Source organism: Sorex fumeus, unplaced genomic scaffold, assembly GCF_029834395.1.
Source record: "Sorex fumeus unplaced genomic scaffold, SorFum_2.1 ptg000013l, whole genome shotgun sequence".
Taxonomy (NCBI): domain Eukaryota; kingdom Metazoa; phylum Chordata; class Mammalia; order Eulipotyphla; family Soricidae; genus Sorex; species Sorex fumeus.
In genome coordinates, this window is record NW_026606070.1 from 11,323,184 (window position 1) to 11,341,406 (window position 18,223).

General features: G+C 45.4%; 1 protein-coding gene across 1 annotated transcript; it reads right to left on the bottom strand.

Moving 5' to 3' along the window:
* Positions 1–6,660: 6,660 nt before the first annotated feature.
* CCNG2 (cyclin G2) lies at positions 6,661–17,136 on the bottom strand. Its single transcript, XM_056111244.1, has 8 exons — positions 16,973–17,136; positions 16,081–16,218; positions 15,220–15,357; positions 13,347–13,597; positions 13,090–13,168; positions 12,906–13,004; positions 9,999–10,204; positions 6,661–8,044 (listed from the first exon to the last, which is right to left on the bottom strand). Exons 2-8 carry the CDS (start codon positions 16,216–16,218, stop codon positions 7,921–7,923), a joined length of 1,035 nt encoding a protein of 344 aa, XP_055967219.1. The 5' UTR covers positions 16,973–17,136; the 3' UTR covers positions 6,661–7,920.
* Positions 17,137–18,223: the final 1,087 nt, after the last annotated feature.

Below are 18,223 nucleotides of genomic sequence, written 5' to 3' on the forward strand. Positions count from 1 at the left end.
TCCTGAGTGCAGAGCCAGGAGTAACCCCTGAGCATTGCTGGGTGGGACCCAAAGAAGCAAAACAGCAGCAGCAGCAACGACAAAGACAACAAAATACAAGTTAGAAAGAGTTCTTGGACCACAGAGAGAGCAGAGGGGTGAGGTGTTTTGCCTTGTGCACAGCTGGTGCCTGTTCGATCCCCAGTACTCCCAGGGGTGATCCCTGAGGACAGAGCCAGGAGTAAGGCCTGAGCACAGCCAGGTCTGACCCAAAACCAAAACAGGGGGGGTCCTACACATCAGGGAGAGAGACCCAGAACTACCTTCTTAAACTGTACAACAAAGAAACTTCCATAGAAGCATCTAGAGTTTCATACATGAATTTTACACCCAAACTTCAAGGACCATCATAGGAGCTAAACCAATTCCATGGTAACACCCAGGCAGTCCATTTCTGTGGCCATCACAAGAAGCTAGTGTTGTGAACCCTCATGTACAATCGAAGAAGCTGAGACACTTTATCAATTAGTGAGGTCAAAGAGTGAGTGAACGAGACAAGGTTGGCCCCAGTTAGCCTGTCAGAAAGCCTGTGTTCCTGATCTCTATCCCAGTCTTGATTAAGATGTGCATCACTGTAGCTAGGGGTTATGGCCCTTGCATGTGATTCAAATCTACCTTGGAAGAGGGAGAATTCATCTTCTCCTGCACACAGTTCCTTAATAGATTACAAAGCCCTGCAACCAGCATCACTGGTAAGTGTGTTCTGTGTAGAAACATGTGCACCCATGTTTTCACTCAGTGTTAGCAAGGCTCCTTGAAGGACACAGGAAGCAAAGCATTTGATCTCCTCTGGGGAGAAGTTGGGGAATTCTTAGAAAACTCCCAAGGCTGTACAAGGTTGTAAGCAGGATGGATAATAGTAAAGCCAATGAAGGGCAAGTAAGTCTTTACCAAAACAGCCCTGAATTGCTACAAAATTCATCCTCATAAACACCCAAAATGGCGCCCAACACCTCCCAGCCTCTGGGTCAAAATCAAGCACAATCTCTCTGTTTTTATCAGTTTAATGACAAAATGAAACCAAGATAATGATATACCATAGATAATGTGTTTAAAAAAAAAAAAGAAACCAGATTTACATGAGTTGGAAAGGACCCCACAAACCTAAGTACAATAAAGTTTCCAGGGCAAATTAAAATCCCCGCCTTTTGATAAGATCTCATCTCCCACGAGATTGCCTTAAATTTTTATATTACCATATGTGGCTTCTGGGAGTTGTATGATATTCCTTAGGCAACCATAAATTGTGGTTAATTTCAGCCACAATTCTATCATACGGGAATCGGAAAATACTGTGGTTTGTTTGCTACCTATTATGAGCACAATTTTCTTTATAAAAACTTTTTGTTATTTCATTTATTAAACAACTATTTAATGAGTACCATTAACATTTAGGTGGTAATCTAGCATTGTGGTCAAGAGCGTATGGGTTAATGGGCCAGATAGTTAGTTCTGTGGAGTGGAGCAAATACTCTGCATGCCGACCCAGATTCGATCCCCAGCACTGTAAGAACCCAGAGCAGTTCAAGGGGGAGAGTATCCCCCAAGCACCACCAGGTGTGGCCCAAAACAAAGAGTATATGGGTTGGGGAGAAGAGCATATGATCCGCCTAGACTGTATGTTCTGTCAAGTTGCTTATTATAAGAGGAGAAGGAGGAAGAGTTTGGCCCAGAAACTGGATGCTGGGATTGGACAATAAACAAGTCATGCTTGCCATGCACATGACCTGTCCAGTTAGATCTCTGCATTCTGTACCCCTCCCCAGTCCTCAACACCAGTAGAAGTGACCCCTGAGCAAAGAGTAAACTCTGAGCACCACTGGGTGTGATCCAAATACCAGAAAAAGAAAAATCAACAATGAGCAAGATAAGACCAGCTCCTGCCTCCTAGCTCAGACGGGGAAAGTAAACAGACCAGGATGGCAGACATGCAAAGTACTAACTGTTTGGATAAGAAACAAAAAATAGGTTTGGTAGGGACTTTTGTTTTCTTTCTTTGGTGCCAGCGTCTCCTAATGCAGTGACTGAGCTCTGTCACTGAGCTACACTCCGAGTTGTACCATAACCCTAGCCCCAATGTTTTGTTCTTTATTCCATTAGTGCATTAATAATTTAAATGAGTACTAGGGAAAGAAAAGGAAGCACAGATGAGCTTTGTGTGTGTGTGTGGGGGAAATGTGTGGGGGTCCACCTTGAATCCTACCACTAAAACTACTATTTGTGGGCTGGAGCAATAGCACAGCGGGTGGGGCGTTTGCCTTGCACGCAGCCAACCAGGGTTTGATCCTTGGCATCCCATATGGTCCCCCAAGCACCGCCAGGAGTAGTTTCTGAGTACAGAGCCAGGAGTAACCCCTGTGCATCGCCGGGTGTGAACCAAAAAGCAAAAAAAAAAAAAAAAAAAAGAAAAAAAAAACTACCGTTTGTTCTTAAATGACAAACAGCATATTCCAGGTGCCCCTTCTTGTGTAACAAACACCCCTAGAGCCTACTGGGCTTAAACAATGATTATCTGTCAGGGGACTGAACTGACCAGGGCCAGTCAGGTGGTTTCTCTGAGCTAGTGGAGGAAAGTCATGCCTGGTCTCTGGTTGTCAAGACCCTGTCCACGTGACCTCTCGTTTTTCAGTAATCCAACCGGAGCCACTTCGTCCCACAGTGGCGAGCTTCCAAGAGGGAAGGGGAGCTGCTAGTTCTTTTAGAACCACGGCTGAGATGTGCAGTGAACTACTCTCACTGGCCTCAGTAGAAAATAGGTACCAGGCCAGCTAAATTCCAGGGTTTTAGAATCCAGCTTCTCTTGCAAAATGCAACGTGTGAGCACAAGCACGGAAGACTTCATCATTGGCTATTGGAAATCTACCACCCAGTCTGACTTGCTCAACACAAAGACAGCAAGATTTCGGCCATTTCTGTCACAGAGAATTAGAAAGGCCAGAAAGAGAATACATGGATGAACAAAATAAGACAAAAACTAAACTCTTTGAGGCTAAGTCGTGGTAATCAGAAAGGAGAAACTGCAGTGGGCAAAACTGGAACAGAGGAGACAGTTGGATAACAGAATTGGATCTTTAGTGGTGAATTGATGTGCTGATTTTCAGTGATGTGTACCTAAAGTAAGTGCACGCTACATTATAATGTCACTTTTGTCAAAACTGACAAAGTACAATGTCTTATAGAATCCATTAAGTAGGTTGCCAAAAAAAGCTGGACAATTTGCTATGTGTAGAGACAGTGGGAGGCAAGGGGATAATATATTAGAACCTAGTGTTGAAATAAAAGGAATTGAAGCGAAAAGTAGTTAAAATTGTCAATAAGTGTTCCTAATGACATAGTTACTGAATTATGTCAAGACACAATCAGACATAGTCATTGGATTTAAAGCACTTGCCTTGCATGTAACCAACTCAAGTTCAATACGCATCATGGTACCCTGAGCACAGAACCGGAACTAGCCTCTGAGCACTGCAAGGTGTGGCCCTATAAAACAGCAGGAGTCCTGCCACCAAAGCTCCTATGGTTAAGCTATTAACGGAGTGGAACAGGGGACACAGAGTATTTTTCATTCTCACTTCCTGAGAGTCAAACAGGTGAAGGCCAGTGAACCCGGAAAATTCTACTTCAGCATGTACAGCAGAAGAGACAGCAAAAGTAAGCACAGCACATCCCAGAAGATGACAAACCCAAATCTGAAAAATCCAATCTCCTGTCAAACCCAGGGTCAAACTCAAGACCAAAATGATCACCTTTGGGAATCCTTCTTTAGGAGATTTCTTCCATAATCCAAGAGCTTTCCTGCATTCCTTTCCCTTCCATTTCCATCCCTTAAAATTCTTTTCTGAATAATTAGGGAGGCAGGGGTGGGAATCACTTTTTTTTCTTTTTTGGGTCACACCAGCAATGCTCAGGGGTTACTCCTGGCTCATGCACTCAGGAGTTACTCCTAGCGGTGCTCAGGGGACCTTATGGGATGCCTGGGATCGAAGCTGGGTTGGCCATGTGCAAGGCAAATGCCCTACCCACTGTGCTATTATCCCAGCCCCAAGGGAATCACCTTCTTTCCCCTATCTGTTATGAATGGGACATAGACTTAATTCTCAATGTTATTGTCATGACTTCCCTCCCCGCCCCCACCAGGACTCCGGCAGCCGAAGACCTCCAGAACCAGCCACCACCATGCTGAGACCACTCTCCGCACACATGAAGGTACCGGCAGAGGAACAAAGGCATGCGGGTCCCGGGGCTGAGATCTCCAAGCCTACTCGGATCGGGGCTGAGCATCCTCCACCCAGATCCTCCAAATTCCAGTAGGCAGGGGTCAGACCCACCAACTGGCCCCCTGGCGCCGTGTAATTCCATCAACGGCCAAGACTCAGGGACTACAAAACCCACCTCCCGGAAGCGCACGGCCGCATTAGCAGCCGCACAACATGTTATTATCACATTTTATTATCTCATTCCTACTTTAGACAAACTGGCAGGCTACCGAATGTAGCCTGCCCACAGGGCAGAGTCTGGCAAACTCCCCGTGGCATACCCAATATGCCAAATACCAGTAACAATGATGGGTCTCATTCTCCTAATTCTGAAAGAGCCTTGAATATGGCACTTTTTAAAAAAATCTCAGGGCTGGGACAAAGGAGACGTTACTGGGACCTGCTCGAGGCAATCAACGAATAACAGGATGGTCATGATTGTGATTGTCATGACAAAACCACCTGGTTGAATGGCCCAAGGTGGGGACAGTGGAAAGGGAGTGTAATGAGATTCCCATGCTTGCACGTGAAGCTCCTAGTGATGCCAAAAGGAGCAGGGAACTCTCAATTCCTGTCCCCTTCCCTTAACCCTACTAGTTTGCTCTAGCTTGTGTCTCATCCCCACTAAACAGTTCAGGTCTCCTGACCTATTGTCCTGCTGATCAGCAAGACATGCTCAAGCCCATCCTCCGTATACCTGCCAGAATTTTCTTAATGGATATTTCATAGCTCTGGGTAAGAAGAAAGGCCGGAGACAGGTACAATGCTCTGATCAGGAAGAGACTTGTATGTCAGCATACAGATGTATCCTAATTAAGAGTTACCTATTGAACGCTTCTCTTTAGGACAAGATTTGCATTTTTTGAAAGGCAGCAAGGAACTCCAAAGTCAGTTTGGAGGTAGAGAAATCACCAAGATACTAAAACCCTCTGAAGGTCTAAACCAGGCCAGTGAAGAAAAAGGAGGTAGACTAGATCTACAGATTTTAAAGGAAACCACATGATCGATCAATGGTGGCTTTCAGTAAATAGACAAGGATAAGGGTATCACCTAGCTTCCAACTTCAGAAAACGCATTATCAATTCACTGAGATCATACATAGGAAGAGCAGGTTTAGTATTCATGAAGTCTCCAACAAGGACAGCCAGTTGTGTGTAAACCCATCAGGAGCTCAGTAAGTCTAGACTAATTTCAGTAAAAACTGAAAAAGGGTCTGGCGAGAGCACACTGGTAGGGTAGGGCATTTGCCTTGCACCATCCTACCTGGATTCAATTCCACTGACCCCACATGACCCCTTGAGCCCTGCCGGGAGTGATCCCTGAGTGCAGAATTAGGAGTAAGCCCTGAGCACTGCCGGATGCGATGCTTCAAATAGAATCTCAACAAAATCCTTGAGGAACTGAAGACACAGATAATTTCTCTGTATCAAGAAATTCGAATCTGAAGGCAGAATATATTCTACTTACTAAAATTATTTAATAAGAATCCCAAGTAGCAATTTCCCACCAGGTGGGCAGGAAAACATACCATTATCTCCAGCAGAGAAAACCCCATTTAGTCCATATGATTTTCTCACCAGTCAGAGGAAACAAAGATCTACATGTCCACATTATAAAGCAGACTCGGAATTCATGTTTGTACACACACACACAACAAATTGAGGGGGGTAACATCTGGGCGCAGCTATGCCAGTATTTTATTCACCAGGCAACCAAGTTAGAAGTTGGCTTGTGTGCAGGGAAAGATTGTGGTGACCTGCCAACCTGAGTATTTGGTCACCTGATTCCTCTTGCTTTTCTCTATAAATTAATAGGCATTCAGGTTAATAGATCACTCCTTTGTCTAATGAGTCCAACCCAGAGAGAGGTCAATTCTCAAATAACAGATTTGCTTTCAGTATCTCCAAAGGTAAGAGCCAAACTCTGGTGAGGAAATATTACCTAGAGGACTACTGGTAACCAGAGACAGAAATTATCTGGAGGGACTCGTCACGTCAAGTCTTCCACTGAAACACAATAAGCACTTTGTCTTTCTTCCCCCCTTCCCTTCCTTTTTTTTATTTTAAAAATTTAATAAAACACAGTGAGATAGAACTTCTCCACCACCAATGTTCCCAGTATCCCTCCCGCCACCCTTCCCTTCCCTTTTGTTGTGTCAGGGGTTGCACTTTTGGATGCAGTTCTTGCACACTTGGTCACACACCTAGTGGTGTGCCAGAAAGCACACTTGTGACACCAGCAGTACCACGACAATCACACTATCAGATGTAGGGTAGCACAGACTCACAATTTTAAGGCAAATCAACCAGGAATTTGCCCTTTTTTACAAAAAAAAAAATCGAGATGCAGTTGCAAATAAGGAGTATGATTCATTAATATTTTTATTGAGTTCAATTATTACACCAAAAAAATTCACGTCAGAAAACATCCAACAGGTGCGACTTACCAGTTTTTAAAAACGTAAGTCATTAATGTATCATACAGAATACACAATAAATTATATTTACATGCAATGACTAGACTATCACACAAAGTAAAAAAATACTGTATTTTTTATGTACATTTTTAAAAATTTACATTTTCATATACATTTTATAAAGTTAAAAAAGTTCTCTGTACAAAATCTCATGTGTACAGAGCTTATAACCCCTAATTTCTGGCTATTCCACCACAGAGATAGGCTTAAAACTATAATTCTACCAACACTTAGGTTTTCTTTAAAATTTCAGATTCATTCTTGGCACCCATATTCTAAACTCCATCATTTTTGAAATGTGACTTACAAAGGAAGTAAAAGATAACCCAACCATGCAGACATTTAATAGAAGAAAATTGAATATAAGATGTGCTACTAGATCAACATTTATCAATTCCATAGTTACCTAGTTCTATCTTCCTGCACTGCATTCATACAGGTGCATGCAAAACTAGCAGATTATGGATTGTTTCAGTAACATGAAAAGAATCCTATGGACAGACAATACTCACACACTAAAGAACGCAAATGCCTAACAACGCTAGCCTGTTTTATTATTTCTGCTTCAGCAGAGACTTCAATTAAAACTCACAGAAATGTCACTATTAAAATTCCTGTTTGCAGAGTTGCGTCAGACAGTACATCGATCATAGAAAAGATGTCTGACATTTAAGAGTATCTTCTCTGTTCTGAGAATAGGAGGAGGATGAGTGAAGATAACCACCAAAGGATTATCTGAAGTCCCTGCGTGGGGAAAGGAAGCACTTACACGTAACTCCCAATCTTTTTAAAGAAAGACACTGGAGGCTTTATAAAAAGTTAAGTTACACTATTCATCTTTAAAAATCTTCTTGAAAAGTAGTAAATTGAAGAGACTGGTACCTTCCCTCCTCCCCCAAATAGCTAAAGATCAGCGAGAAAAATAAAGTGCCAATGTCTAAAGTCCTGTTCAAGAGGCACTAACCCATTTGATGGCTTAGGATTAAATATGAAAATAGGCCAGATTTGATCTGAATAATAAATAGAAGGTAGGTTTTCCAGTCTATACAACTCCTGCCTAGGTGAGGCTGGACCAGAAAACTACTCGCCCATTTATTGCTTTGAAACCTGCACACACAATTGAAGTCCTGACACCGAACCTCGAGGTTCCTAGGATGGAAAACAGAGAGTCTGCGACACTTTAAAGTTGAAAAAAAATGCACAGTCTTGATCGCTGGGAGGAGAACTGCTGAGACTCTCCTCGCCACAGCTCATATCTTCACAGGAGTCCTCGCTGGAAGGAAGAAGACAAGTAAGATGATCCCATTACTCAGAACACTTATTTTACAGACAAAATAAAACCGTTAAATTAAAACTCAAGTCTCAGGAATTTCGTATTCCAAAATTTAAGGTTTGGAGAGTCAAAATTTAACTCTAAAGACTTCCTAGAGTGGAGTTCATGCCCAATCAATCAGCTTAATCAATGGCTGAACTAAATAGCAGTATTCCTCCAGTACTTAAAAATAAAAAATAGGGGCTGGAGTGATAGCACAGCGGGTAGGGCGTTTGCCTTGCACGCGGCCCGACCCGAGTTCGATCCCCAGCACCCCATATGGTCCCCTGAGCACGGCCAGTAGTTCCTGAGTGCATGAACCAGGAGTAACCCCTGAGCATCGCTGGGTGTGAACCAAAAAGCAAAAAATAAATAAATAAATAAAAATAGAAGTAAAAAAATAAAAAATAAAATAAAGACTTCCTAGAGTTGGGGCCAGAGACCAGGTAGGAGTCTCTCCTGGCCCCAAGTTCACGGGAAGTGAGTGACCCCTGAGCTCAGAGCCAGGAGTAAACCCTGTGGGCACAGCTGGGGATCATCCTCAAACAAAAAACAAAAACTTGCTAAATTTGACTGTTAACTGCATTAGAAAATATAGGTTTTTCTGGAGGCTTAAATGATTTTCTATTTGCCAAACTACCGTTATTGGATACCAATTATTAACTCTCATAAAACTTATTGTAGAACTGTATTTTAAATCCAATAAACGCAGATAAAGGACAACACATCTTTTAAGATTTTTCTTTTTTCCATCACCCACACCCACACCCACACCCACATTTGGGTTTTGGGCAACATCTATCGATGTGGTGCCATGAAGCAAAACTGGGTCAGCTACACGCAAGGCAAACACATTACCCGTGGCACTCAATCTCTGGCCCCTCATTATGTATTGCACTTAACGGGTGGACTTGGGTTTGACCGCCAGTACCACATATGGTCTCCTCAGCACAGCCCAAAGCAAAAGACAACAGCATTTAGTGAAACTAACTGTAGCTCAGTAGCACTGTTCTCCCGTTGTCCGATTTGCTCGAGCGGGCACCAGTAACGACTCCACTGTGAGACTCGTTACTGTTTTTGGCATTTCAAATACGCCACGGGGAGCTTCCCAGACTCTCCGAGAGGGGCAGAAGAATCGAACCTGGGTCGGCCGCCTACCCGCTGTGCTGTCATCTATAAAAGTCTGCCATGTTAGTGTTGGCACTTCCCTATATTTTCCAGGCGATTTCACCTCTTTCCAAAATATGATAGTAGGAATTCATACTAATATTTAAAAATCCAGAATGTTTTTTCAGGCTTTATTTTTTTTTTTAATTTCGTTGGTTTTTTTTTTTAACTAAACTATTTCAAAGAGCAAGGGAGATGTGAAACTATTATTTTTTAAAGGGGAGAGTTAAGCAAGTCAGAGACAAATATTTTATCTCATAGACATGTACACTTTAAGAAAACACACACACAACGAACTCAGATATAGGTAAGAGGCTGGTGGCTGCAGAGGGCCACGGTGGTGGTGGGGAGTCAAGGTCAAAAGGAACAAAATTCCGATGAGGAGTCCTGGGGATTACTGCGTGGCAGCTCAGTGTTGTCTTGTTTGGGACCAGCCTGGGACTGGGGACCAAAACCCGGGGATCCTGCACACAAAGCCGGGATCCCAGTCCAGTCAGCCATTCTGCAACTCTAGATGACAGAACTGCTTTGAAATGTTTTTTATTTTAAAAAGTCAGGGAGAGGGTGTACTTCTCAATATTGCCAATCTTCAATAAAACTACGTCTGCTTCGTTTTAGTACGTGCAGAAATGACCCCAGTAGAGAGCAGGTTTCCTCTGAACCCGAGTGGTCTCCGTGACCCCGTGCTGAGCGTTCAATCAGCTGCTCGGCCTGGGCCGAGTCCAGACCCGCTGAGGAACCTCCTTACCTTTCGCTCTCGTCAAACCGACTCCCCTCCGGAATCGTGGGCAGCTCAGGGACACTATAGTAGCTGTTGTGCAGGTTCTGGGCTGTGCGCCGTGAAACAATCCACACCAACTTCTTGTGATCCGGTTTGCAACATTCAGGAGAAGAGTATTCCACCAGGCATTTTGAAACTAATTCCCTCCAGTAAATGAATTCGGTGTCACTAACCTGAAAAACATTTTTAATTGAAGAGGTTATTAAAGTCATTCTCAAGCCAGGCTACACGTCTTGGAGTCACCCAAGAGACCCTCAAGAGAGAGACTGAGACCTGTGACGTGTGCACGCAAGGCCCCAAGTTCCATGCCCAGGTCCACGCAGGCCCGTGCCCACCTAGGACCGGGAGATGCTGCTCTGTGGGTGGCCTTGAAGGCCCCCTGCAACACTGGACTCAAGCACCGCCGTGTCACCAGATCACTGGACAGAAAACGGAACTGTCTCCGCTGGGCCTAGTATCACCAGAAACAGCCCCAGGCCCCCAAGCACCACTAGGGCAACACCCCATTAAAAAATTACTTTTAATTTTATTGCTTGGGTTTTGGGCCACACCTGACTGCGCTCAGAGCTTACTCCTGACTGAGCACTGGAGATCAAACAGGATTCAGTTATGTGCAACCCTATGCTTAACCCCTAAGCTCCCCACCCCTTTTTAACTGGTATGTTATCTGGACTTCAAAACATTTTGAGGTTCCCTAGGTGATTTTACTATGTATTTTAAAGAAAACATGTTGACCTAATAACTCTAATTTGTTAATAAATCAATTAGCCAGTATATTCTTCAACAGTCTCAATACAAAATAGTTTATTGTAGGTTTCCCTAGCATAGCACTGTTTGGTTTGTTAAAACCTAGATTTACATCAAGATACCAAACATACATCAATGGAGATGTTTAGAACCTGAAGAACAATTTCCCCTGAAAAGAAAAGGGGAAAGCGTAATTCTTCCACCCCTAAGGAACATTTAAAATTTATTACAAGCAATCAATTTTCAGATGTTCCCAGGTAGCTTTATTATAAAATGCTTAGACTGAAATACATTTGTGGTTAAAAACTAATTATCTTGCCCCGAGAGATAACCTATGTGGGAATGAATGTCTCACAAATAAGACACCCAAGTTCAAGCCCCAGCACACCAGTTGGTTCCACCAATGGCACTGGGAGTGACCCCTGAGCATGGTCAGTCATCGCGAAAACCCACAATTTAAAATTACTTACACTTTCGTCACTGGTTCTCATGTCATCCTGACCTATTTCTACCTAATCCTACTCTTAACCCCCTTAACGACTTGAATTTTAGTACTTCTCTCTAAATCAGATGCCATCTCCACAGTTCCCAATCACCTCCTTCAACTATCATTATATTGGGCTCTCCTCTAAATTTAACTCATGACCACCTCCTTAGAATCTCTAACTGGAGAATGTTCGAACTTGTCTACTGGACCTCACTGGGCCCCTAATGGGGAAATCACCACAGCTAAAACCCAGTTTCAATTCATCCCTGAGCAAACTACAAGGGCACAGTGATAGTAGAGCCAATAGGACATTTGCCTTGCACACGCTGACCTGGGTTCAATCTCTAGCACCCCAAATGGTCCCCAGACCCCACCAGGAGTAAGCCCTGAGCACTGGTGGGTTTAGCAATAATAATAATAATAGTAACAACAACAACCCTGCAACTTTCTGATGTTTTTCTTGTTGTTCAAAAGCCATCCTTGGCCAAGCTCAGGGACTACTCCTGGCTCTGGGCTCACAGGTGACTCCTGGCATTGTCTGGGGGACAGTAAGTGCTGCCAGGGATTCAAATGGGAATTCAAAGCAGGACAGAAAACTTAATCCCTGTTCCATTTCTCTGCCCTCCCTAACAACTGTTTTAGCAATTTCAAATCTAATCTTCATCTATACTTATTGAGTTATTTGTTTTGTTTTGTTTTTTTTTTTGCTTTTTGGGTCACAACTGGCGATGCTCGTTACTCCTGGCTCTGCACTCAGGAGTTACTCCTGGCGGTGCTCAGGGGACCATATGGGATGCTGGGAATCAAACCCGGGTTGGTCTCATGCAAGGTAAACACCCTACTCGCTGTGCTATCTCTCCAGCCCCCCTATACTTATTGAGTTTTTATTCCAGACTGCCAATGTCTGCTAGATACTTACCTCCCTACAAAGTATACAATGTGCCGAAAATTTTATTTCTTTATTCACAAATTAAGCCTCTCACAAAATTTCTCTAATAGCTGTGCTAATATTTTCTCCACTGTTAGACTGGAATCTTGGTCGCTGTGGTTCCTTACTCCATTTCCAATCCTGGCTTCCAAAGCCACTACTTCAGCTTAACATCCTTACTCCTGCTAAGGACTATTGTCTACATATTCTAAAGTCTCAGTCAAAAACTAAGCCACCAACCTTCTGGCCATAAGCCGTGGTTCCGCACGTGTTCTTTTGGTCCTGCTAAAGTCCAGGCACAGAACTCGTTAAGTCTACCCTCACTCTCCGCTAACAAACATGAAGCCATCCCCATGATCAATGTTATCTGGCACTGAGAAATGAAACAACAGAATACACCTCATGCTATGAGTTCCCTATTTCTCCAGTGATACTACTATTTTAAGAAAAAACACCATAGTTAGTTTGGTTTTTCCCAAGACTGCAAAAACTTTTTGAGTTGGCCTAAGGAATTTAAAAAGAAGAACAGAGTTGATGTTGGGATGTGATTAGTATATTTACCACCCAGGAAGCACTTTGGAACGATATAATGTAGACGATATATTACCACAGAAATACTTAAGAGACATCTGACTGCGGAAGAAGTTAAACTAAGTGACCAGGCACCCTTCCAATTTAAATCTTAAGGGGTCAGGGGTAATGAAACATTTACCTTGGAATGTTTTTGAACAAGCAGGAGAATTTCCAATAATTCAATGCATTTCAAAGTTTCTACTTCCAAACTGAGAAGGCACAAAGCTAAAACAGATGGCTTAAAAAAAAAAAGGAAAGAAAAAATTATTTTTTGTAATTCTATAAGACATCGGAAAACATACGTAAGCAAGAAATCAACGTACTTTTGCTTTTGAAAAGGTAAGTCGGCAGTTGCAAGCTTTCAGTTGAGCTTCTAGTTTATCAAGGCTCAGAATTTCTTTCCTGTACAATGAGGAGAAAAACAAAACAATGCTTTTTTAAACTTCTAAAGATTTAAGTGATTTTAAGAACCTGACATTAAAAATCTTATTTCAAAGTTTGGAAGGAATAAATATAAATTTTAATTCTATTTACTGTTAGACAGCTAAATTACAAAAATTAAAATTTTAATTCTACTTACCTTTCTGAAGTATGACAAAATACAATAGTATGGTATAAGTGCAAAAAGTTTAAGGCAGTAGTAGCTTCCAATTCATAGTGCAATTTTTCTGAAATTATCTTTTCCATCCGTTTTATGTCAGAAGCGGTACATTTACATTGACTAATCCGGATTATATCATGAGTAGAAGGAATATTGCATTCTTCTTCAACTATTCTAGCAGCCAGCAAAAAGCAACAGACTCCAATGCAAGATAAATGTTTAGGTTTCACCTGAAAAACCAAAGAACAAGAAGCTTCTAACGTTTGTCACTTCCGCTTAGCCAAGCACACATTTTTAGGGATACCGTAAGGTTCAAGAGAAGAACAGTCTCTAAGCCCTGGGTTCGAGCACAACTAGGGCCCGTCCCCAGCACCTCTAGGTACATTCCAACTCAAAATAAATATTGTAATCATGCCCATGGTCTTTTAGTGGGGTGGGGGGGAGGGGGGAGGAGACCCTCCCAAGTGATGCCCAGGGCTCCACGTCCTCACCCGCTGGAGTGCCAAGCTAGGGGTCAGCGCAAGGGCCCAAGGGCAGTTAAGGGCTAGTGGTGCCGGGAACCACAGGGTCATCACAGCAGGGTTCAAAGAGCCTTCAGAGCTACTTCTGGCAATACCCAGGAGGCCACACAATGGGGAACAAGCCTGGGTCCGGGGCCTTGACCTCTATACTGCTTCCCTGGCCCTGCCCTGCCTATTAAAACATTATTAACTAAGACCAAAGAGAGGAACTCACTAGACTGAACGCAGGTTTGAATACAGGACTCCTGGACTTGATTTTTGGCACTGCATAGGCTCTAAGCACCGCGAGTAGCAACCCCTGGGCACAGAGCCAGGAGCAGCTCAGGAGATGGCCAGGTGCGGCCCCACCCCCACAAAATTCAGAAAAGAAAAAGAAACCACAACTAAGCTACTTCTCTGTCCCTGTCCTTATAATTTTACTTTTTTTTTTCTCCCCACATTTTAAATCAACTCAATCTCCCTTGCTAAAAAGTCGTTTTAAGCATTTAATCCATTTAAAGGTTCATTCAAATGCTAGGTTTGTAACAAGAACATTACTTTTTGTTATTTCAAATTTATGAAATTTATCAAACTGAGTTCCCTCCCAAGTAAATTAAGCTTTCCCAAACCAAAAAAAAAAAAAAAATCCCACTACTTTGGACATAAAAATATGTCCTAATTCTTATCTTTTCATCTTAAAAAAAAACCACCCCATTTTATGCAAATCTGCCCTAGAGAAATACTGCAGGGTTTAGGCAAAGTGGAGCATATGCAGAAGCTGCCCCGACAGATGGTTGCCCTTTCCTTTCTCAGGCCCTGAAAACTGACCCAGCAGCTGAACGCAATCCTATTGGCGGCAGAATCACCATATTTTTCTAACAGTTGCTTGTAATTGTTGGTAAGACAGCAGCTTCCGGCTCTGAAAAGACTCCTCAGAGGGAAGGCAGTAAGTCACCTTTAATATCACTATACTTCCATTGTCCTGTTTCAGTATTAAAAACACCCCGGCTGCAAAAGGCACCTGACAGGAGATTAAGATATGAAAATCCTAGTTCTGAGAACTGGATAAACTATACAGAAAATAATCTTTAAAAAGCAGTAAGTTGATTCATTTTGTCACATCCTCAAGGAGATAAGAAATATGCAACCAGCAGAAAAACCTAATTTAAGATACAGTACGCTTCATTTTGTCAATAGTTTGGCTCTAAAGAGCATAAGTCCATTTATAATGTTCATGTAACTGACATTATTAGATTCGTTTCCCAAAGATTCACTGAATCACTGTGTCTACACATTGTACTAGACAATAGGAACAGAATAATAAAAATAAATTTCTAAAAATTAATAACTACCTTCATTAGCGCCAAGAATCTGTCTAAAATATTAACAGCCAGGACAAAAGTTTCAGTGCAAGATCCAAAAAAGTTGGTCAAACTTCTTAAATCTTCTACTTTGGCATTTCTCAATCTTGGACACAAAGTGTTATCATTCTGAAACAAAAACCAAGAACCAGTTTATGATTTTCACAGAACAGAAAGATAATATGTAGATCCAAATCATTTTCCCCAACCTTTCTAAGAATATGGGGGAAAAAAGAGTGATATCATTTAACTAAAGCTAGACACTGACAAAAAAAAATATGCAAACACCCGTTTGTTTAAAAATACACATTATGAAAGAGCTTCAGCAATGAACTTCAAAAATGAAAGAAAAAAAAAAGAGCTTCAAGAACTAAAGTGAACTGTTAAGGCACTTCCAGAGAGTTAGAGTAAATACTAAGCCCATTTTAACGGAAATAAAGGCTTCCTTGTAGGTTTTTCTTTAAAAACAAACATTCAAGAACCTACTATCAATATTTCATCGCGAAGGCGATTTCCACAAATAAACGGCTCAATTCCCTCCCACCCAACAAAGTGAAGACGACGGTGTGGGTGGGGAGGCTGCATTTAAAAAAAAAAAAAGTTAATATCACTCATTCTTGCTTAAAAAAAAAAAAAGGGGGGGGATGGGGGTGGGGTAAGACCCAGGATGAAAATTAATCTCCAGGAAGACACACCGATTTCTGTCTTAAGAAGAAGAACCAGAGCAGCCTCATCTGGTGAAGGCCACTTGGAAAACCCGTCGTGCCGGTCCCCCCACCCTGGACCCCCGCCCAGGCCCCCGGGCATCCCCGCCGCCGGCCAAGAAGCGTCCCTTCCCGGGGGGTCGCGTACCTCCGGGGTGGCCTCGATGAGACTCAGTCCCTTCTCTCTGGGCTGGAACCTCTGCTCCTGCTCCAGGTACAGGCTCAGCACGCCCAGGAGCTGCACGTCTTCGGCCCCCGCCAAGCACTCGGGCCCCAGACCCTTCATCTGCAGCGACAAGCCCCCAACGCACGGTCACCCTGGGGTGGGGGGGGGTGGGGGGTCCCGGGAGGTGTGGCAGGGGGAGGGGCCGCCGCGGGCAAGTGGCAACCCGCAGGGTCGCGGGGGTCGGGGGTCTCCGGAGCAGCACCCCCCCACCCCCAGCAGCGGAGGAGGAGGGGAGGGGCGGGGAGGGCAGGGGCTTTTGCACAATAGGGGGAGCGCAGGGCAAGTCTCGCGACCGAACAAAGGAGCCGGGGGGAGGGGAGGGGACTCCCGGGAGCCCCGCCCCCCGAAGCCCCTCTCGCAGCGGCAGCCCTGTGTCCCCCAGCACCTCCCCAGCCTTCCATCTACGCCTCGACACCCCCCACCCGGAGGGACAGAGCCGAGGGGTGGCGAAGGGGGGGGTGTCACCCGCGGTGGGCGACACTTAGTGCGCCCCGACGGCGGGGTCCGCACCGCTGCAAGCAGCAGCTCGGCGGCGAGCAATCCCGGGGAGCGACCCCCGGACCCCGCGAGCAAACCGGGGGGCGAGGGGCCAACAGAGCAGAGTGGTCCAGCGTCTCTCCGGCGCCCCCCCCCCCCACCCTCGGAGGGCAGAAGCCCACCCCGTCCACCGCGGGACACACTCTCCCCTGCCCCAACCCACTCCACTCCACCCCCGGACTGCACATTCTGGAGCCCATCGCATCCCTGGAAGCCGTGAGACCCCCGCCCGGGATGCGGGGGGCAGGGACTGGGGGTCGTCCCCTCCCGGACTCACCGTGCCCGATGCGCCGCGGTCCCGAGCCGGCGGGATGGGGCCTCAGCGGCGCCCCCGGCCCAGCATCCGCCCGGCTCTCACTGTCCCGGCTGCATCCCGCTGCCCCCGGCGGCCGGAGCCCCGCGCCGCCCCCTGCCCCGCGCCCGCCCGGCCCCGCAGCCGCCGCCGCCGCCGCCCGCACAGCCCCTTGTTTTTGTTTTGCGTTTCCGACGCCCCCGAAGGGGCGGGGCACGTGACTGGGCGCGGAGGGATCCGCGGCTGCGCGACGCGCCGAAAAGGAGTCCCTGCCCTGAAACCGGAATCTCAAGGCGAACTCCTCCAGGCGCCTTCGCTTTTTTTTTTTTTTTCTTGCCAGTCGCTCCTTCCTTTCGGTGCCGGAGGGTGGGCTCGGGGACGTCCCGCTGTGGGGGTAGCCGAGATTTGATCCGGTCCGGGGAAAGGAGAAGGGCGTGATAAGCGGAGAGGCGGCGGAAGGACACCGTCCGGCCGCCTCGCCCAGTTAAAGGTCCCCCGATTTGTTTTGTTTTCCGCAGGTTTGAAAAGTCCGCCCAAAGCAGGCGGCGCTCTGATTGGAGGACGGGGCTGGGCCAGCTGTCGGGAGGGAGGGGGCGGCTTCCTTCTCGAGTCGGGATTGGCTAAGCGGGCCGGTGCTTTGGAGCGCTCGGATTGGTTGTTCCCGGCCCCTGCGCCCGGATCTGCCTTAGCAACGCTGGGGGTGTTGGAGTGCGGGGGGGAGGAGGGGGGCCGGGGGTCTGCATTGCGCATGCCTCGCGGGGCCGCTGCGCTGGAATGCGTCGCGCTCGGTCCCTGGGCTTCTGCGTCCCCAGCACCCGCCGCCTCCCTGGAGGAGGCGAGCGAAGCGCTCGAGCCTAGTAGTCCCCAGCGTCCTAACAGCTAGAGTGCCTCGGTGGCAACCTGTCCCATCAAGGGAGAGTTCTCTCCTTTTTCCTTCTCTTTGTCTTGGGGGGAGGGGGGGATTCGGGGATTCATTCTGCAATGACTGATCTGGTTGCAGGGTGATTTTCAAGCTCCTTTCTGACAAATTCACAAGTAACCTGCGCTCATGCTTTAATATTTGCTTTCAATTTTTTTTTTCTTCTCCTGACCAAGAGGGGAAAATCAAAAGGTGAAACAAGACTGACAAAATAAACGTTAGGCTTGCCAAAGGTGGGTGATGGGTAAACCGAAGTATTTTTGTGTACCTTCAAGTTGTCCTACATAAAGACAAAAGTGCAAGGAAGCGCTTTAACA